General features: G+C 43.6%; 1 protein-coding gene across 1 annotated transcript in view; it reads left to right on the top strand.

The window, feature by feature from the left end:
• The window catches only part of C2CD3 (C2 domain containing 3 centriole elongation regulator), a 95,824-nt gene that overhangs the window by 46,946 nt on the left and 26,734 nt on the right, over nucleotides 1-22,144 (top strand). The window contains exons 21-29 of the mRNA XM_067466445.1: nucleotides 1,534-1,802; nucleotides 2,350-2,439; nucleotides 2,696-3,322; nucleotides 4,799-5,110; nucleotides 8,624-8,762; nucleotides 11,444-11,508; nucleotides 15,015-15,220; nucleotides 17,773-17,876; nucleotides 20,243-20,395. Of these exons, the coding sequence (XP_067322546.1) occupies nucleotides 1,534-1,802; nucleotides 2,350-2,439; nucleotides 2,696-3,322; nucleotides 4,799-5,110; nucleotides 8,624-8,762; nucleotides 11,444-11,508; nucleotides 15,015-15,220; nucleotides 17,773-17,876; nucleotides 20,243-20,395 (1,965 nt within the window). The remainder of the gene's footprint in view (nucleotides 1-1,533; nucleotides 1,803-2,349; nucleotides 2,440-2,695; nucleotides 3,323-4,798; nucleotides 5,111-8,623; nucleotides 8,763-11,443; nucleotides 11,509-15,014; nucleotides 15,221-17,772; nucleotides 17,877-20,242; nucleotides 20,396-22,144) is intronic.

Below are 22,144 nucleotides of genomic sequence, written 5' to 3' on the forward strand. Positions count from 1 at the left end.
GTAGCTGCTGGGATTTATAGTTCACCTACAATCAAAAAGCATTCTGAACTCCACCAATTATGGAAGAGAACCAAACGTGGCGCACAGGACTCCCTTGACCAACAGAAAACACTTTGATGGGCATTGACCTTGAGTTTGGGAGTTGTAGTTCACCTACATCCAGAGAGCACTGTGGACTTAAACAATGATGGATCTGGACCAAACTTGGCAGGGATATTCCATATGCCCAAATATGAACACAGATGGAGTTTGGGGAAAATAGACCTTGTCATTTGGGAGTTGTAATTACTGGGATTTATAGTTCACCTACAATCAAAGAGCACTCTGAACCCCACCAACGACAGAACTGGGGCAAATTCCCCACACATAACCCCAATGACCAACAGAAAATACTTAAGACCATCCAGTCCAACTCTCTTCACCAGGGCAAAAAAAGTAAACAAAGCCCTCCTGACAAAGAGCCATCCAGCCATAGATATAGAGAGATATATATGACGCTCACACACACAGATATAGTATCATAGATTTGAAAGGGACCCCTAAACAAGGACAATTTTATGTTGCATGTTCCAGAGTAGGCAAACCAGACAATCTCTACATCAACACAAGCATAAAGAAATTACATATATTAGAAACCAACACTTTCTCATTACTTTATCACCAGACTGGGCCACAGCAACACGTGGCAGGGGGTGGCTAGTATAGGATAAATTACATAACAGCCGTTCGCCAAGATAAAATCATGTCAACTCAGTCCGTATATTCAGTCCATATATTGTGGTCAGTAACTTTGGTCAATTGCTGGTCTCAGACATCATTCCGCAAAAGCTTCGTTCCACAGCCAAGTTTTCACTAGCAAAGAGAAATTTTGTTTGTTTGTCACCATCTAGTGACCAGTAAGTGACTAATAGGAGGTTTTTTCCCCCTTGGTGCAAAATAGGGTTTGTTGATCAAGAGCAGTGGTTCTCAACCTGTGGGTCCCCAGATGTTTTGGTCTTCAACTCCCAGAAATCCTAGCAGCTGGTAAACTGGCTCGGATTTCTGGGAGTTATAGGCCAAAATACCTTGGGGCCTGCAGGTTGAACTACTGATCAAGAGAGTATACAGTGCAGTTAGGCTCCAGCAGGTTTGTGAAGCTCTTGGAGAAAAGGTTCCACAGCCGAGGGGCCACCACCGAGAAGGCCCTGTCTCTCGTCTCCACCAAATGTACTTGTGACAAAGGTGGTAACGAGAGCAGGGCTTCTCCAGACGATCTTAAGGTCCTAAATAGATCTTTTTCCTTACATATAAAATCCCATGTTCATTCCCTGGCATTTTCCAACTATTGCAACAGTGGTGATAAGAAAGTGTTTTACTAAGGCATCAGAATAAAAATCGCTGGACAAATGTTGTGATCCAGTGAATAATATTTTCTTTCCTTATTTTCTTTCTGATATGACAACATAAACCCTGCCCAAATGCAAATACTATACAACATTTGTTTGTGACTGCTACTTATATGTGCTGTTGGCATGTTTTCTTCCTTCCACGAAGAGCTTTGGCCGAAAAGAACCCTTTGCTACAGTACAGCGCCGAGGTCGGTGTCAACGCCTATGTCTCGGTCCACATTCCCTTCCTCCCGGAGACAGAGAGGCGCAACACACGGCCCGTGGCTCGCACTTTCTGCCCTGAATTTGAGCACCACATGGAGTTTCCTTGCAATCTTGTGGTCCAGAGGAGCAGCGGAGAAGCCTGTTGCCTGGGGGAACTCCTCCAGGATTCGGAAATCGTGTTCTCCGTCTTCCACCAGAACCTGAATTCAGGTAGGAAGGATGAGTAAGAATCAGACTGGGTTGTTCTGGTCAAGGGCAGCCCCAGGTAGAGCGCATTGCAATAATCCAAACTAGAGGTAACTAAGGCATGGACCACTGTGGCATCATCAGCAGAATCAACCTCCTTCCTTCTACACAGCTAACTGATGGCTGGCAAAATATAAATTGAGAGTGGGGAGGGAGTCACAACCGTGGTTAAGGTATTGCAACTTTGATTTAGCCAGTGGTTCTCAACCTTCCTAATGCCACAACCCCTTAATACAGTTCTTCATGTTGTGGTGACCCCTAACCATGACGTTATTTCAGGAAGAGGGGCCGACCAAGGGCAAGATGGATGGATGGGATCCTTGAAGTGACTGGCTTGACTCTGAAGGAGCTGGAGGTGGTGACGGCTGACTGGGGGCTCTGGTGTGGGCTGGTCCAGGAGGTCACAAAGAGTCGGAAGCAACTGAATGAATAAACAACAACTAGTATTTCTAGTCTCAGATTTTTGCCTTCCATTTTTAATGTTTATATCATTTTTGCTTTGACCTGCCAGCTTCACCTGCAATAAAAGCTCCGGCTTTAAGAGACTACCTTTTAGGAACCGTCAAGGTGGCGACCAAAGATCTGTTGGCCAGAAGATCAGGTAATAGATTCAGTTATCTCTTTCTCTGATTTATCATATAGATCAGGTATGGACAATCTTTGGTCCTCCAGGTGTTTTGGACTTCAACTCCCACAATTCCTAACAGCCGGTAGGCTGTTAGGAATTGTGGGAGTTGAAGTCCAAAACACCTGGAGGACCAAGATTGTCCATGGCTGATATAGATGTATCCAATGAATATCAGAGAAAGACAATCCTCTCTTTTTCTCTCCCTGTGTGTCTCCATTCCATGTTGAAGGTATTAGAGGCTGGTACCCAGTCAATCTCCCAGAAGATGTGGTGCCTTCAGATAGTAGAAACTTCTTGGAAACCATCGTTGGAGGCCTGGAGCTCTCTGTCACCTTTGCTCATCCTGGGGACCGAGAACGTGTTCTGGATGCTGCAGCGCTCTTGGGCTGGAATTGGGAGGGATTCTCCAGTGAGAAACTCCAGGAAGACAGTGAGGATGAATGCCAGTCTGCTCCAAAACCTGCCACAGTGACAGTTTCTATCCCAAGGCTGTGGCTGCCAGTGCAATGTGTCTTACTAGCTGGACAAACACACTTGAATAGAAGCATCTACTGCTACCTTCGCTACAAGCTGTACGACCAAGAAGCCACCTGGACGTCGCTAAGGAGGCCAAAATGTACTGAAGACCAGAAACACGTGACGGTGACTTTCAAGAAAAGCCAGCAAATGGACCTTCAACCAAGCCAGGCTTTGTGGTGGTACTTCAGGGAGGAGAGGCTGGAGCTCCAGGTGTGGAGAGCCTTTGGGAACGAGAGCCATGTGGAGAGACCGCTGGACACTGACCGCCTGATTGGGTCGGCCTTTGTGGATCTCTCAGCGCTTGGACGGAGTGCGAGAAGGAAGAGAACAGTTAGTGGTACGTTCCTTAGTTGCCTAAAAAGCAGTCAGTCGAAGGCTACCTTGGGGACTAATTAATTGGTAGATCTTTACTCTCCACTCTCTTGCACTCTCCCCTTCCCAAACTGAATAATCTCTTAATAATAATAATAATAATAATAATAATGGTTACTATTCTCTTAGGCATATTGATATACTGTGTATACTCGAGTATAAGCCTAATTTTTCAGCCCCTTTTTTAGACTGAAAAGGCTCCCCTAGGTTTATATTCGAGTCAAAGTTATTTATTATTTTACTCTGTTATTAGTATTTTTTACATTTTTATTTTTTATATTATTTCATATTTTATATTTTTATATTATTTTACTCTATTATTAGTAATTTTTTTACATTTACATTATTTTACTCGATTATTATTTTATTACATTTATTTTACTCTATTTATTATTACACTAGCCGTCCCCTGCCACGCATTGCTGTGGCCCACATGGGGGTTCTGTGTGGGAGGTTTGGCTCAATTCTATCGTTGGTGGGGTTCAGAATGCTCTGTGATTGTAGATGTACTATAAATCCCAGCACCTACAATTCCCAAATGTCAAGATTCTATTTTCCCCAAACTCCACCAGGGTTCAGATTTGGGCATAATGAGTATTCGTGTAGAGTTTGGTCCAGATCCATCATTGTTTGAGTCCACAGTGATCTCTGGATGTAGGTGAACTACAACTCCAAAAGCAAAGGACAATGCCCACCAAACCCTTCCAGTATTTTCTGTTGGTCATGGGAGAACCGTGTGCCAAGTTTGGCTCAATTCCAACGTTGGTGGGGTTCAGAATGCTCTGTGATTGTAGGTGAACTATAAATCCCAGCAACTACAACTCCCAAATGTCAAGATTCTATTTTCCCCAAACTCCACCAGTGTTCACATTTGGGCATATTGAGTATTCATGTAGAGTTTGGTCCAGATCCATCATTGTTTGAGTTCATAGTGATCTCTGGATGTAGGTGAACTACAACTCCAAAACCAAAGGACACTGCCCACCAAACCCTTCCAGTATTTTCTGCTGGTCGTGGGAGTTCTGTGTGCCAAGTTTGGTTCAATTCCAACGTTGGTGGGGTTCAGAATGCTCTTTGATTGTAGGTGAACTATAAATCCCAGCAACTCCAACTCCCAAATGACAAAATCATATTTTTTTTGAGTGAAGGACATACATTGGGTTGTTAGGTGTCTTGTGTCCAAATTTGGTGTCAATTCGTCCTGTGGTTTTTGAGTTCTGTTAATACCACAAACGAACATGACATTTTTATTTATATAGATTTATTGTTTTTATTTTATTTTTTATATTATTTTATTTTTATAGGCTGTTAGGAATTGTGGGAGTTGAAGTCCAAAACACCTGGAGGGCCAAAGATAGCCCATATCTGTTTTATAAAAATCTGCAGCTTTTTCTCAAAAGTTGCCTGTGTTTTCTGAGCCGTGCTTCTCCCATTATTACAGGTGTCTTCCCCTTGTTCCGGCGCAATGCTTCAAACCTGTGGGGAGCTGCTGTGCGGGTTCACATTGCGCTGGCTCCCACTCCCTCCCATGGGTTTGAGTCTGGTGAAGAGGGAAGCCACAGCAGCAGCAGTGAAGGTGAAGAAAACAAAGAGCCACCTGAGCAAAATGTCCAGGTCCCTCTGGAACCAAATCCTGCAGCTGCAGACGTTCTTACCGAGAAGTCATCCGAATCATCTCCTCCCGCTGTGGACCATGAGAAGACATTTGCTGTTAGCATCCTTGTGGAAAGAGCCATGCACTTGAGCTTAAAAGGTAAGTGAAATATTTGAGTTTCTGCATTACAAAATAACTTAATGAGATTTATTTATTTGTCATGTCAGGGCAACCAGTCGATTATATTACATTTCTAACAGAACAAAGCAAACAGACAAAATATAAATTTTGTGAGTTTGGTAGTTGATTAAATGTCCTTTGACCAGTATCTCGCCACTTGGAGTGCCTCTGGTGTTGCCGCAAGGAGGTCCTCCATTGTGCATGTGGCAGGGCTCAGGGTGCATTGCAGCAGGTGGTCAGTGGTTTGCTCTTCTTCGCACTCGCATGTCGAGGATTCCACTTTGTGGCCCCAATTCTGAAGGTTGGCTCTGCATCTCATAGTGCCAGAGCACAGTCTGTTCAGCGCCTTCCAAGTCGCCCAGTCCTCTGTGCCCAGGGGGGAGTCTCTCATGTGGTATCAGCCATGGGTTTAGGTTCTGGGTTTGAACCTGCCACTTTTGGACTCTTGCTTGCTGAGGTGTTCCAGCGAGTGTCTCTGTAGATCTTAGGAAACTATTTCTTGATTTAAGTCATTGACGTGCTGGCTGATACCCAAACAGGGGATGAGCTGGAGATGTCTCTGCCTTGGTCCTTTCACTATTGGCTGCTACTTCCCGGCGGATGTCAGGTGGTGCAATACCGGCTAAGCAGTGTAATTTCTCCAGTGGTGTGGGGCGCAGACACCCCGTGATAATGCGGCATGTCTTATTAAGAGCCACATCCACTGTTTTAGCGTGGTGAGATGTGTTCCACACTGGGCATGCATACTCAGCAGCAGAGTAGCATAGCGCAAGGGCAGATGTCTTCACTGTGTCTGGTTGTGATCCCCAGGTTGTGCCAGTCAACTTTCGTATGACATTGTTTCTAGTACCCACTTTTTGCTTGATGTTCAGGCAGTGCTTCTTGTAGGTCAGAGCACGGTCCAGAGTGACTCCCAGGTACTTGGGTGCGCTGCAATGCTCCAGTGGGATTCCTTCCCAGGTGATCTTCAAAGCTCGGGGTGCTTCTCTGTTCTTGAGATGAAAGGCACATGTCTGTGTTTTGGATGGGTTGGGGATCAGCTGGTTTTCCCTGTAATAGGCAGTAAGAGCACCTAGAGCTTCGGAGAGCTTCTGTTCTACCATCTCAAAGCTCCCTGCTTGAGCAGTAATGGCACGATCATCAGCATAGATGAAACTCTCTGTCCCTTCTGGCAGTGGCTGGTCATTTGTGTAGATGTTGAACATGGATGGAGCAAGCATCCATGTAGGTGAAACTATACCATTATTTTAAGTTGAGTAATGAAGGAGGTGTGTGCCAAGTTTGGTCCAGATCCATCAAGCCTCATAGGAGAGTCTGTGGTACAAACATACCGGTACATGCATACTTTGACTATAGATATAGGCATAGGTTTTGGCCATATGTAAAAGCCATGTCATCAAAAGGGTCTTTATCCCCCCACCCCACCCCATCCTCAACTCAGGCATCATTGGGTGCTCCTGAGTTGCTTCTTACCCACAAGGGGATTGTAAGATTCTCCGAAATGGTATTGAGTCCCTTTTTCCAAAGCATGACCTTGTTGTTCTCTGTGGAGGCACAAGAGCCACTTTGTGCAGAGCAGCAGACAAACTGGGTCAAGCCAATTAACTGATTAGCTAATCTCTTTTCTCACAGACTTCTTCCCCTGTTTTTCGAGATAGCAGCCTGGCTTTGGAAGAGCACATAAAATAATATTTTCAAAGCGTCTGCTCCTGCCTCCAAAAAACCCACTTTGGTGGTCCTTCTTCATTTCAAAGTATTTCTTCAAACACCGAGCTAGACCAAACATTCATTGTCGGCAACTAAGAAAACAGGATTGGGGAGGAAACGGATTATTTTAAGGGAAGATACTTGTTTATTGCAATATTTATATCTGTTTAAATAACTCAGGGCAGCATATATTAAACCAGACTAAACATAAAAAATATTTTTCAAGGCTAAAAATATATTTTAAAAATTTAAAAAACTTAAATAAGAGATTGAAAGATATTTATTATTTGCCCTATACTGCAGAAACTGTAATTCACAATCACTGGGGACTTTTTTGTTTGCAGGTGCCTCTGGGAGAGGGATTAATGTGCCCTTGAGTCTACTGCAGTTGCCCACCACAGTACTGTAATTTAGTAATGTCTTGTGTAGTAGTCTTGAGCTTTTGTATAGAATCGCTATCCGTTTCAGTTTGTTTCACCATAAGGCCCCGTTTTCGTTTTCATAAAATCATAGAATCATAGAATCAAAGAGTTGGAAGAGACCCCATGGGCCATCCAGTCCAACCCCATTCTGCCAAGAAGCAGGAATATTGCATTCAAATCACCCCTGACAGATGGCCATCCAGCCCCTGTTTCAAAGCTTCCAAAGAAGGAGCCTCCACCACACTCCAGGGCAGAGAGTTCCACTGCTGAACGGCTCTCACAGTCAGAAAGTTCTTCCTCATGTTCAGATGGAATCTCCTCTCTTGTAGTTTGAAGCTCTCGTTCCATGGCGTCCTAGTCTCCAGGGAAGCAGAGAACAAGCTTGCTCCCTCCTCCCTGTGGCTTCCTCTCACATATTTATACATGGCTATCATATCTCCTCTCAGCCTTCTCTTCTTAAGGCTAAACATGCCCAGCTCCTTAAGCCGCTCCTCATAGGGCTTGTTCTCCAGACCCTTTATCATTTTAGTCGCCCTCCTCTGGACACCATCCAGCTTGTCAATATCTCTCTTCAACTGCAGTGCCCAGAATTGGACACAATATTCCAGATGTGGTCTAACCAGAGCAGAATAGAGGGGTAGCATTACTTCCCTGAATCTAGACACTACGCTCCTATTAATGCAGCCCAAAATCCCATTGGCTTTTTTTGCCGCCACATCACATTGTTGGCTCATGTTCATTTTCCTGTCCACAAGGACTCCAAGATCTTTTCCACACGTACTGCTCTCGAGCCAGGCATTGTCCCCCATTCTGTCTCTTTGCATTTCGTTTTTTCTGCCAAAGTGGAGTATCTTGCATTTGTCCCTGTTGAACTTCATTTTGTTAGTTTTGGCCCATCTCTCTAATCTGTCAAGATCATTTTGAATCCTGCTCCTGTCCTCTGGACTATTGGCTATCCCTCCCAATTTGGTGTCGTTAAATTTTCGAGCACCTCTCCCAAAAACGGGCACCTTTCCTACTGTTTCCACCAAGGAGTTGTTGATAAATAGTGGTTAAAGCTGTCTGTGTATTTCTATGCCTCCTTCTGAGATTGTATACTGTTGTGTGGACAGGTCTTCATCATTTTGAACTCCTGTATCTTATCTATTCCTATAAATTTCTCACTGATCAAGCATGGGCAAACTTCAGCCCTCCGGGTGTTTTGGACTTCAGCTCCCACAATTCCTCACAGCCGGTAGGCTGTGAGGAATTGTGGGAGTTGAAGTCCAAAACACCCGGAGGGCTGAAGTTTGATCATACTTGAGCTACATGCATGTCTATCACTACAACATGACTTCATTCCTCATTGATTTATGTTTTACAGGGAGCCCTCTCACTGAGCACGGAGTGACCTCCCCAAGCAGCTATGTATCCTTTGTCGCCGCCGATGCCAACAACCCCATTGCGACAGATGTCATTGAAAATACTGAGTCTCCTGTTTGGGGTTTCCAGCAGCAGACCAGGTAGGCAAGAAGGGCTTTGTAATGGATAAGGCTGTATGGTCATGGGAGTCATTGTTTTCCTGTGACAGAACCGTGCAGAGGAGAGAAGAATTGTTCCAATTAAAAGCAAAAGGACACTCGCAAAAAGCGGGACAACACCCAGACATCCACACTCTGCTTTTCCCTCTTCTGCAGCTATATTCCCACTTAGAATTAATGCAATTAGACACCGGATTAACTGCCGAGGTTCAATGCTATGGAATCGTAGTATGATTATGTTTGTTATATTTATTTATATCCCACTTTTCCTCTTCACAAGGAGACTAAGAGAACTTATTTATTTACTTATTTGCCACACTTTTATCCCATCCTTTTCAGCCCGAAGGTGACTCAGGGCGGCGTATAGACTGGCAACAATTAGATGCTGAACACACATAAATACAGTGTTTAAAATAAATAATAACAATAAAATTCATATAAAAGCAATTTATAACTCTAAAAATCAATGACTTGTGGGTTTAAATTCAAAGTGCTGGCCCTGACCTATAAAACCCTATACGGCGCCGGCCCAGTATACCTGTCCGAACGTATCTCCTTCTACGTCCCGCCTAGGAATTTAAGATCTTCTGGAGGGGCCCTGCTCTCTGCCCCGCCCTTGTCACAAACAAGATTGGCGGGGACGAGGGACAGGGCCTTCTCGGTGTTGGCCCCCCGCCTGTGGAATTCACTCCTCTGGGAAATTAGATCATCATCATCCCTCCTCTCTTATAGAAGAAAATTAAAAACATGGATATGGGATCAGGCCTTTGGGTAATCTGGCAGACTGACAAGGACAATGACGACAAAAGCTTTGGAAATGGACTATGATAAGCTGAATGGACTCACTAATTACAGAACTCGGAGAAACGACGGCCACCAGGCTGGCTTTTTTCTATTAGATTTTAATGTTTTAATTATTTATAATTACTGCTGCTTGTATTTTACTTATTGATTTGTAGGCATCGAATTTGTGCCAGTTGGAAGCCGCCCTGAGTCCCCCTTAGGGGGTTGAGAAGGGCCAGGTCAAAATACTTTAAATAAATAAATCCATATCCATTTGCATCGGTAAGCCATTCCATATTTGTTCACAATGCTGAGTTTATCTGGTTACAATGAGGTTCCAAAATCTTCCTCGAAGAGCCAGGTTTTTACTCTTTTCCTGAAGTTCAGGAGGGAGGGGGCCAATCTAATATCCCCAAAAAGGGAGTGCCACAGCTGAGGAGCTACCACTAAGAAGGCCCTGTCCCTCATCCCCGCCAAGCACGCCTGTGAGACAGGCGGGATCGAGAGTAGGGCTTCCCCAGATGATCTTAAATTCCTGGAAGGTTTGTAAGGGGAGACACGTTCAGATAGTAAGTTGGGCCGGAACCATTTAGGGCTTTATAAGCTAAAGCCAGCACTTTGAATTGTGCCCGGTAGCAAAGTGGAGCTGGCGCAACAGTGGAGTTGTATGCTCCCTGAGCTTTGTTCCCATTAGTAGCCTGGCTGCCGCCCACTTTTGAACAGTTTTCAAAGGCAGCCCCACGTAGAGCGCATTGCAGTAGTCTATATGGGACTCCACATCATGAGGAGACAGCAAAGCATAGAGAAGACAATTATGCTGGGGAAAGTGGAAGGTAAAAGGAAGAGGAGCCAACCAAGGGCAAGATGGATGGATGGCATCCTTGAAGTGACTGGACTGACCTTGAAGGCGCTGGGGGTGGTGATGGCTGACAGGGAGCTCTGGCGTGGGCTGGTCCATGAGGTCACAAAGAGTCGGAGACTACTAAATGAATGAACAACAACATATGGGATGTTACCAGAGTTGTGGCTTGGTGAGGCTCCAACCCTCTTTGGCAGAGAAGGCTAAAGACCCTGTAAAACTACAGCTCCCACAAGTCCAAAGCATTGAACTGTGGTGGTTAAAATGGTACCAAACTGCATTGTGTAGAGATGCACCCTGCCTGGAGTTTGCAATAGAGAGGCAACCGTCAAAATGAAAGACAACCCAGCTTGGTCTTGCATCTTTTGATTTATGTTACAGTTTTTTTTAATTGCCCTAGACTTGTCTCATGATGTTTTGTATCGATGTTGTTCACCGCTTTGAGTCGCCTGAGGGCTGAGAAAAGCGGTATATAAATAAAGTAAATAAATAAATAATAAATAAATTTTCCCTCCCTAGGCTGTATTTCTTTAATAATTAAATAAGGACTCAATGTTGTAGGGTTTATTCCAGAGGAAAGAACTGTAAAAACCACCTTCGAGGATTCCTTGCCACGGAAATACCTGTGAAACTCATTAGTCACAAATACAAACATGTAATACAACTCTCTGGCCTGACACTTTACACAGAGTTAACAGCAAAAGAATAGGACCCTACCCTAGATATCTTATGATAAAGCTTACTATAAAACTGGAGTCAAGAGAAAATACAAGAAAGGGAAACAGAGAAAAGGGGAAGACAGTGGGAGATAAAACACAGCTTGGCCTTGCTTATTTTCAGTCCAAATTCAGGACAAAGTAGTGATAAGAAGTGTATTTTTCAAGAAAACATCCTATTGTTTTTCAAGACCTGTGCACAAAAAAGGCCTCCCACTTTCCCCATTTGACGCGTCCTTGCAATTGCAATAATGTTTTGCCTTCCTGTTTATGGTTTCTTTTATTCTTCTTCTTCTTCTTCACAGGCTTTCCAACGAACTTCTTTTGGATTCCCAGCAAACTCTCGTCTTTAAAGTCTGGCACAAAGCAGGTATTTTGTAATCACAATTCTAAAAACTTTAAGAAAGACTCTTTCAAAACTTGCAAACATTTTAAAGAAAAAAAAACCTGAATTAAGCAGAAGGGACTTAAAAAGCAAAAGAAACAAAAACAAAACATTACAATGCACGCGCAAAACCACATATATATACACAAACACATGTATACACATATATGCATATATACACACAAAACACATACACAGAAGGGAGGGAGGGAGGAAGTTGAGAAGGAAGGGGAAAAAAGGGTAGAGAAGGAAGGAAGGAGAGAATGAGGGGAGAAAGAGGGAAAGAGAAGGAAAGAAAGAAAGGTAGAGAAGGAAGGAAGGAGAGAAGGAGAGAGAGAAAGGGAAAGAAGAAGGGAAAGAAGGAGAGAAATAAGGAAAAAGAAGGGTAGAGAAGGAAGGAAGGAGAGAAGGGGGGAAAGAGGGAAAGAGAGAAGGAAAGAAAGAAAGGTAGAGAAGGAAGGAAGGAAGGAGAGAAGGAGAGAGAGAAAGGGAAAGAAGAAGGGAAAGAAGGAGACAAAGAAGGAAAAAAGAAGGGTAGAGAAGGAAGGAGGGAGAGAAAGAGAAGAAAGGGAGAGAAGGAAAGAAAGAAAGGTAGAAAAGGAAGGAAGGAGAGAAGGAGGGAGAGAAAGAGGGAAAGAAGGGTAGAGAAGGAAGGAAGGAGAGAAGGAGGGAGAGAATGAAATAAAAAAGTGGAAGAGGGAAGGAAGGAGAGAAGGAACGAAAGAGAGAAAGAGACAAGGAAGGAAGGAAAGAGACAAGGAAGGATGGAACCAAAGAGCAAAGGAAGCGAGAAAAGAAACAAGTAGAGAAGGGAGAAAGAGGAAGGGAAAGAAAAAGAGGAAAAGAAGGAAAGAGGGAGGGAGGGAGGGAAAGAAAGAGAGAGAGAGAGAAAAGGAGGGAAGGTTGGCCAAATCTCCTTCATTTTAGGCAGTTGGTGTTTGGCTTTTTAATCCTTTATTACTTTACACAAAAATGCTCCTTTGGCAACAAGTTTCAGATTCTGTCTTGTCATGAAGATTGAATTCAGGCATTTATCTGGACTTACGTTACATGTTTAGCCTGGTTGTTAGGAATGGTGGGAGTTGAAGTCCAAAACACCTGGAGGGCCGAAGTCTGCCCATGCCCGATTTAGCCTGTGAATGTTCTGTGTCTTTCACTACAAAAAGTACAAAATTTAGCTTGCCAGAGATAGTCCAAACAAAGATAGCGCTTGTGTTTGTGAGAAGGAACATCCATTTCTTGTTTGGACCAGATTCAAGGCAGAGGAGGGAAACCGAAATATTGTTTCGGAGGAAAAATGTGGCTGTTCCTTTCAGGGTCCTTGAATTCTCTCACATAATAAAACAGGCAAACATATGGAGGTGGAGGCAGTGCTAGAGGAAATATACAGGATGCAGGCAGTCCTGATTGTAAGGCTACGTTCAGAGTGCTGTTTTATGTCCGTTTCCACTTGGGGGCACTCATTCAAATGTTATGAAAAGATTTCTCAGACCAGTAACACTATGTAACACGATTTTTGTTCCTGGGTTATAAATGTAATTTCCAATTCTTCTTCTTCTTCTTCTTCTTCTTCTTCTTCTTCTTCTTCTTCTTATTATTATTATTATTATTATTATTATTATTATTTGAAACACAACAAGATGAGTCCACTGCAAACAAGATCACTCTGCCAGCTGTTGTATTGGATCACACATCGAACACTTCCCAAGTGTCTAGGACTGTGTGATGTATCGACAAATAATACGTGCAGATCTCAGTAGGGTGGCCTTTTGCAACTGACAGATGGTAAATTTGTCAGCGCCGATTGCATTTAAGTACAGGCCAAGGTCTTTAGGCACTGCACCCAGTGTGCCGATCACCACTGGGACCCCCTTGACTGGCCTGTGCTAGAGTCTTTGCAGTTTGATCTTTAAATCCTTATTATTATTATTATTATTATTATTATTATTATTATTATTATTTGAAACACAACAAGATGAGTCCACAGCATACAACATCACTCTGCTGGTTGTTGCATTGGATCACACGTCGGACACTTCCCAAGTGTCTAGGACTGTGTGTTGTATCAGCGAATGATCGATCTTTAAATCCTCGTATTGTGTCAGCTTTTCCAGATGTTTCTCTTCAATCCTGCTGTCACCTGGGATGGCAACATCAACAATCCATACTTTGCTTTTTAACACAATTGTGAGGTCAGGAGTATTGTGTTCCAAAACTCTGTCTGAATTCAGAAGTCCCAGAGGAGTTTGACGTGCTCCTTTTCTGTAACTCTTTGTGATCCCATCAGTTCTTTGTCACAGGCAGATGGTCTTTGTGGCAGAAGTTCCAATGAATCATCTGAGCAACGGTGTTATGCCACTGCTTGTAGTCTGTCTGCGCGATCTTCTTGCAGCAGCTGAGGATGGGACCTATGGTTTCATCTGCTTCCTTGCAGAGTTTACATTTGGACTCTGTAGTCGACTTTTCAATTCTGGATTTGATGGCCTTTGTTCTAATGGCTTGTTCTTGGGTTGCCAGAATTATTATTATTATTATTATTATTATTATTATTATTATTATTGTCGAAGGCTTTCGTGGCTGGAATCACTGGGTTGTTGTAGGTTTTTTTGGGCTATATGGCCATGTTCTAGAGGCATTCTCTCCTGACATTTTGCCTGCATCTATGGCAAGCATCCTCAGAGGTAGTGAGGTCTGTTGGAACTAGGAAAAAGGAAAAAGAATGCCTCTAGACCATGGTCATATAGCCCGAAAAAACCCTAAGGGTAAGGTAAGGGTAGTCCCCTGACATTAAGTCCAGTCATGTCTGACTCTGGGGTGTGGTGCTCATCTCCATTTCTAAGCCGAAGAGCCAGCGTTGTCCGTAGACACCTCCAAGGTCATGTGGCCGGCATGACTGCATGGAGCGCCGTTACCTTCCCGCCGTAGCGGTACCTATTGATCTACTCACATTTGCATGTTTTCGAACTGCTAGGTTGGCAGAAGCTAGGGCTGACAGCGGAAGCTCACGCCGCTCCCCGGAATCGAACCTGTGACCTTTCGATCAACAAGCTCAGCAGCTCAGTGCTTTAACCCACTGCACCACCAGGGGAAAAAACCCTACATCAACCTATTATTATTATTATTATTATTATTATTATTAGGAGCATTTCTATCCCGTTCGGTGCCGAAAAATAAAAACAAAGCATAATATACATTTAGCATACATTAAAACAATTATAAATACATTAAAACAGTTCACCGTTTGTACCCTTGGACATGTTTTATGAACTCTAATAAGTGAATTCCTGGCATCTGGCTATTGGACTGTATTCTTGCTCCTGACCTGGCTTTGTAATACTCGACTTCTCTACTTTACTTGGACTTGTGACTTTGGCTTGTGTTCCTTGCTACTCTAGCTGTGTGCTGCTATTCTGTTTTGTTGGCCAGACCTTGAAAAGACTCCATCCTTATAAGTAAACATGCTCTTGTCTTGCCTCCCACTTTCCCTGCAGATGTTGAGCGTGTGATAGGATTCGCCTCGGTGGATCTCTCCCCTCTCCTCTCCGGTTTCCAGCTGGTCTGCGGCTGGTACAACATCACGGACTTCAGCGGACAGTGCCAGGGGCAGATCAAAGTAGCGGTCTCCCCCCTTGAAAACATAACCCATCTCAAAAAAGAAAGACAGGAGAGAAGCAAGATAAGAGCTCCAGGATCATCAGTATGTGTTTTGTTTTTTTTTTCACATTTTTTTCTCACGTGGATTTCTGAATTTCTACTTGCTTGGTTGACTGAGTGGGCATTAAGTCTTGCCAAATGGCTGCCTAGAGCTATAGGCAGCTGTCGGAAGTGACAACTGTTTGCTCACATTGAGTTGTTTGCAAAGCTTTACAAACTTTATTCTTGGGAGTACAAGCACCCAAATCTAGCAAAGGAGTCACAGGAGTCATAGCTCCAGAAATAACTTTCTCCATCTCTGCTTGACTGACCATGCTCTGGGTGAACACCAAGAATTTATGAAGTTCTCTTATAGATTAAGCTCAGCTAACTGAGATCCTTTGATGGTTTTGTCATGGAATGCATCTTAGACCATTCATGCATAAGGCCCATGGTTGGTTGCCAGATTACGAACTGGAGATAGCTACAGGGAACATACCACACCCCTGCTGAAATAGTTCCACTGGCTTCCAACAAGTTTCCAAGCTCAATTCAAGGTGGGAGGCCCTCCTCTCGGTCCCACCACCATCTCAACTAGGGTAATAATAATAATAATAATAATAATAATAATAATAATAATAATAATCTATATATATATATTAAATGCTCTGTGCATAATGAGTACCTTAAAAACAAAAGAACCAATGAACGGAATCCCACTAAATTTGACAACAAAATGTCTCACAACACAAGGAGTGACCATCACTCCAAAAATTGTGATTTTGTCATTTGGGAGTTGTAGTTGCTGGGATTTATAGTTCACCTACAATCAAAGAGCGTTCTCAACTCTATCAATGATGGAATTGAACCAAATTGAACTTGTCACACAGAACTCCCATGACCAACAGAAAATACTGGAAGGGTTTGGTGGGCATTGACCTTGAGTTTGGGAGTTGTAGTTCACCTACATCCAGAGAGCACTGTGGACTCAAACAATGATGGATCTGGACGAAACTTGGCACAAGCACTCAATATGCCCAAATATGAACACAGATGGAGTTTGGGGGAAATAGGCCTTGACATTTGGGATTTGTAGTCACTGGGATTCACAGTTCACCTACAATCAAAGAGCATTCTGAACCTCACGAACAACAGAATCGGGGCAACCTTCCCACATAGAACCCCCATGACGAACAGAAAATATTTAAGACCATCCATTCCAACTCCCTTCATCAGGGCAAGAAAACGTAATCAAAGCCCTCGTGACAAAGAGCCATCCAGCCATAGATATAGATAGATACTATTCACGTGCACACAGATTTGGGCTGTTGTAGGTTTTTTCGGGCTATATGGCCATGGTCTAGAGGCATTCTCTCCTGACGTTTTGCCTGCATTTATGGCAAGCATGCTCAGAGGTAGTGAGGTCTGTTGGAACTAGGAAAAAGGGTTTATATATCTGTGGAATGACCAGGGTGGGACAAAAGACTCTTGTTTGCTGGAGCTAGGTGTGAATGTTTCAACAGACCACCTTGATTAGCATACAATGGCCTGACTGTGCCTGGAGCAAACTTTTGTTGAGAGGTGATTAGATGTCCTTGTTTGTTTCCTCTCTGTTGTTGTGCTGTTGCAATTTTAGAATTTTTTAATACTGGTAGCCAGATTTTGTTCATTTTCATGCTTTCCTCCTTTCTGTTGAAATTGTCCACATGCTTGTGGATTTCAATGGCGTCTCTGTGTAGTCTGCCATGGTGGTTGTGAGAGTGGTCCAGCATTTCTGTGTTCTCAAATAATAAAATGCTGTGTCCAGGTTGGTTCCTCAGGTGCTCTGCTATGGCTGATTTCTCTGGTTGAAGTAGTCTGCAGTGCCTTTCATGTTCCTTGATTCATGTTTGGCCAATGCTGCCTTTGGTGGTCCCTCTGTAGACTTGTCCACAGCTGCATGGCATATGGTTGACTCTTGCAGAGGTGAGAGGTGTTGGCCTATAAAGCCCTAAATGGTTCTGGCCCAAGTTACCTATCCGATCGCATCTCCGCCTACGAACCCACTAGATCTTCCGGGGAGGCCCTGCTCTCGATCCCGCCTGCAACACAGGCACGGTTGGCGGGGACGAGAGCCAGGGCCTTCTCGGTGGTGGCCCCTCGGCTGTGGAACGCCCTTCCCACGGACATTAGATCGGCTCCCTCACTAATGGTATTTCGGAGAAAAGTCAAAAACTGGTTATTTGAACAGGCGTTTGAATAGGCAGTGCAATGAATATAGGAAACGGAACAACGGATGACGAGTTTGGATCATGATTCTAGTTACGAGACGCCAATGAGTGTTTATTGATGTTAATTGCTTAGTCTGCTATTGTGTTAATTGTTTTTAAATACCTTATTTGATGTTAGCTTTGAATTTTTGCTACTACTGTTGTTAACCGCTGTGAGTCGCCTACGGGCTGGGAATAGCGGTATACAAATGAAGTAAATAAATAAATAAATAAAATAGTTGAAAGAATTCATTGTTGGCAGATGATTGTAGAAATGCCCAGAACTGTCATAGCTCAGAGAATGTTTTAATTTCACAGTTTCTGCCTTTATTGTAACTGGATTCCAACAAGCCTTTTTGCCTTCCAGGTGAGGGATCTGTATGCTGCATTTCCTGCGTTCTCCTCTAGAAGTGCCACAGAGGTCTCATTCAGCACCTCCTTGAGAAGCACCGAGGTCCCAACGCACCAAGGGTAAGTAAGAAGAAAGGGAGCAGATGTAGGGTGGCTCTCACAAACCACTGAACTGCTTTCTGTTTAGCTTAGATATACTTACTTAATTACGTTGGCCGAGTAAGATAGTCTTCCAGGATGAGAATTCTTGTGACTCTGTAGGTGGCTGTGGAGCCCTATTCTTGATCTGCATCTTCTGCAGTGAGGGCATTGGTTTCCAGGTGGAAGGCAGTCCTGGTCAGGGTTGGCTTGACGCGCCTTCCTCTTGGCACGTTTTTCTCTTTCACCCTCCATTCGTGCCTCTTCAAATTCTACAGCACTGCTGGTCACAGCTGACCTCCAGCTGGAGCGCTCAAGGGCCAGGGCTTCCCAGCTCTCAGTGTCTATGCCTGAGTTTTAAAGGTTGGCTTTGAGCCCGTCTTTAAATCTGTTTTCCTGCCCACCAACATTCCGTTTTCCATTCTTGAGTTCGGAGTAGAGCAACTGCTTTAGGAGATGGTGGTTGAACATCCGGACAACGTGGCCGGTCCAGCACAGTTTGTGGTGGAGGAGCATCACTTCAGTGCTGGTGGTCTTTGCTTCTTCCAGCACGCTGACATTTGTCCGCCTGTCTTCCCAAGAGATTTACAGGATTTTTCAGAGCTGATGGAATCGTTCTAGGAGTTGCATGTGACATCTGTAGACAGTCCACGTTTCGCAGGCACAAAGCAGGGTTGGGAGGACAATGGCTTTATAAACAAGCACCTTGGTCTCCCTACGGATGTCCCGGTCCTCAAACACTCTCTGCTTCATTCAGAAAAATGATCAGGCATTCGGACAACGTGGCTTTGAGTAGATCAATAGGTACCACCCTGGTAGGAAGGGAACGGCGCTCCATGCAGTCATGTTGGCCACATGACCTTGGAAGTGTCTATGGACAACGCCAGCTCTTCGGTTTAGAAATGGAGATGAGCACCAACCCCCAGAGTCGGACATAACTGGACTTAATGTCAGGGGATAACCTTTACCTTACCACATAACATGAGCATCGTATCTTTGGAGAGCATAGGGAAAGGTCAACACTTCTATAGTGTATCCTTTCCTGTTTGTGCCCTGTTTAGAAGATTCCACTTCACCTTCTGTCTCTGTGGGAATTGGATTTTGAAAAATGTGGTTTGTTGTGGAAACAAGGATTGGAGATAAAGCTTCAGTGGAGATACATTTTCCCTATGATAATAACTCTTTCGGGAGTAAATTTCCCTTCTGAGAGGTAGATTTCTCTCACTTCCTGTTGTCTCACTACCATTCTTAATTACACTGTCCTACAAATTTTCAGTTTTTCTCAGTTACGGAAACGAAATGTGCCATTTCTTAATAAATTTAACATGCTGAATTCAAACATAATAATTAAATGTGTTCATTGGCTCTGGTTTTTATGCAACAGCTATTTCAATTTTCTCCACAATAGGTAATTCGTTAATATTATGATAATGCGCCTAACCTTACTGCATGTATATAAACCGTGAATATTTACTAAATTTTAGTCAAATTATATTGCCAATAGTTTATACATGAGAAATATTTATTTAATTAGTCTATTGTTTATGTTTGTGCAGCAAGAAACTATATTAGTAGGCCTAATGCAGTTGAAAAGTTTAAATGTCGCTTTAATCGTGACCTTAGTTTATATCCTGTTTGCTTCTCTTGACTTTTCTTTTGTATTCAAGGAAAGGATTCCCTCTTCCAATGCTCCAGCAGGAGTCTGACAGCATTGACGGAGTCCATTGGCCTTGATCTCTTTTTTCCATAGTGCTTTATTTACACACGTGCGAGGAGGCATCACTACAGTAAAAAAAACAATGTAAAACGATGTTTAACGAGACTGTCTCAGTCTTCAACTGACTGACCCTCACCGTTCAAAGGTCTGGCCTTATAGAGGGCTTTCTGGCTTTTGCACACGGCACTAATACTGCGTCATCAAACTTTCTAGAGTATTCTAGAATCTTCCATAGTGTAAGTCGCAACATGCATTTTTTCAACCATACGTGATCACGTGATTGCTCATATCATAAAAACTAGAGCCAATATACATTTTTAAATGTCATTTTCGTTTTCAGCACCCCAAAATCATAAAAGGACAACTATTTTCAGGCCCGCAACGTTTTCTCCGTTGAACAGTGTTATGAGTCATTTGCAAGTTGAATGTTCGTAACTCAGGGACTGCCTGTATTTAGTATGGAAACAATGGTTTCAAATAAGAGCCCAAAGACTATGACTTTGTGTGTGTGTTTGAGACATCGAAGATGATGGGTAAATGTCAGTATTCCTTGAGAAAGAGAGAGGGAGGGAAGGAAGGAAAAGGACGGGAAGGGCGCAGGAACAAAAATGGCTCACTGTCTTGTTAGCAGGACTGGGACGTGGTCGCCTCGTCATGAAGAACATGTGCAGAACATCCGCCGGTTCCATGAGTCGCTGCAGCAAGCAGAAGGGAGTGTTTATCATGCTGGAAGGCTGGATTCGCTGTCCCATTCTTCACGGACATCCCTCCTTGGGACACTCAGGTAAAGCCATTTTGCAGACTGCAGAAAACAGAATGGAAATGGAAATAGTCCCTAAACCACACATGGGCAAACTTGGGCCTTCTGGGTATTTTGGACGTCAACTCCCACAATTCCTAACAGCCTACCAGCTCTTAGGAATTGTGGGAGTTGGAGTTCAAAACACCAGGAAGGCCCAAGTTTGCCCATGTCTGCTGGTAAAAGTAACATTTAAATAGGTTGGATTACATCTCCTATCAGACCATGTGATTATGGCCCAATATTCTTTAGACCTTCTTATAGTAGGAATGATGGAAAAGCCTAGAATCATAGAATCCTAGAGTTGGAAGAGACCTCATGGGCCATCCAGTCCAACCCCATTCTGCCAAGAAGCAGGAATATTGTATTCAAAGCACCCCTGACAGATGGCCATTCAGCCTCTGCTTAAAAACCTCCAAAGAAGGAGCCTCCACCACACTCCGGGGCAGAGAGTTCCACTCCTGAACGGCTCAGGAAGTTCTTCCTCATGTTCAGATGGAATCTCCTCTCCTGTAGTTTGAAGCCATTGTTCCGCGTCCTAGTCTCCAGGGAAGCAGGAAACAAGCTTGCTCCCTTCTCCCTATGAGTTTCTCTCACATACTTACACATGGCTATCATATCTCCTCTCAGCCTTTTCTTCTTCAGGCTAAACATGCCCAGCTCTTTAAGCCACTCCTCATAGGTCTTGTTCTCCAGACCCTTGATCCTTTGAGTCGTCCTCCTCTGGCTGATGGCTGATGCAAATAAAAAGGCAGAATTGCCAGAAGATTGGTGGAAGGTTTATTTGATCTTATTGATGGCGCACTTATACACAAATACATTATCTGTAATGATCATTGCTACTATATTTGCTCTTAGTAGTTGTAAAGAATACCGTTTTAATGCCACCGAATGCCACCAAATGTGAAGGTGTGGTTAAACTGCTGCCACCAATTGTGAAGGTGCGTGTTGTAAAACACCCACTGCCACCTAATCTGTGAGGGAAGCCGGGCAACGATCAATATCAGCCTAGGAACTACTTTATAAAGGGACTGTTAATTACGGAAGGTTTTATTCAGTTTATAGCGTAGCGTTTACTGTCTCTGGCTGACTTCACTATTGCAGGCTGTTCAACTTAGAAGAAACTGTATCAGGCAAGGCTTGAGGAAAACAGTAACAAGTTTATTTGAACAGGAGTATAACATGTTTAACTGTTTCTTCAAAAGAGGCACAAATCTTGATGGTTACATTGGAAAGGTTTCATGAGTAATCTCAGGCACAGACTTCAAAACGTTTCACAGCAGGCACAGCAGGCTTAAACCTAGCCAAACCTTGATTCTTAATTCAGAATCAACAACCCCCTGTAGCTCTCTCACTACAAGGTCCTTCTCTGCAACCACTTTGGTCACCAATTGATTCCCTGAATCCCCACCCTGAGATTCAGTCTTTCCTATAGCACACCGGCTACAGACACATTTCCTGAATCTCCACCCAGAGACTCAGTCCTCTCAGTAGCTCTCCGGCCACTGACTGACTTTTTAAAACAGCTGCCTCCTGAAGAGGCAGTTGGCTCCGCCCCTGTTGCTATGGCAACTCAGCTAACGCCAAGCCACCATCTCCAACAAAACATAATCCTCCATACTTACCCATCCCTAAACTACTGTTTAAATTACACATAACCAAAGGAATAAAACTTACACATCGTCACAGTAGTCCTTCCTGGGAAGATACCAATTGTATGTGTAAAAGCAAACA

Source organism: Anolis sagrei, chromosome 3 (assembly GCF_037176765.1).
Source record: "Anolis sagrei isolate rAnoSag1 chromosome 3, rAnoSag1.mat, whole genome shotgun sequence".
NCBI classification, from domain to species: domain Eukaryota; kingdom Metazoa; phylum Chordata; class Lepidosauria; order Squamata; family Dactyloidae; genus Anolis; species Anolis sagrei.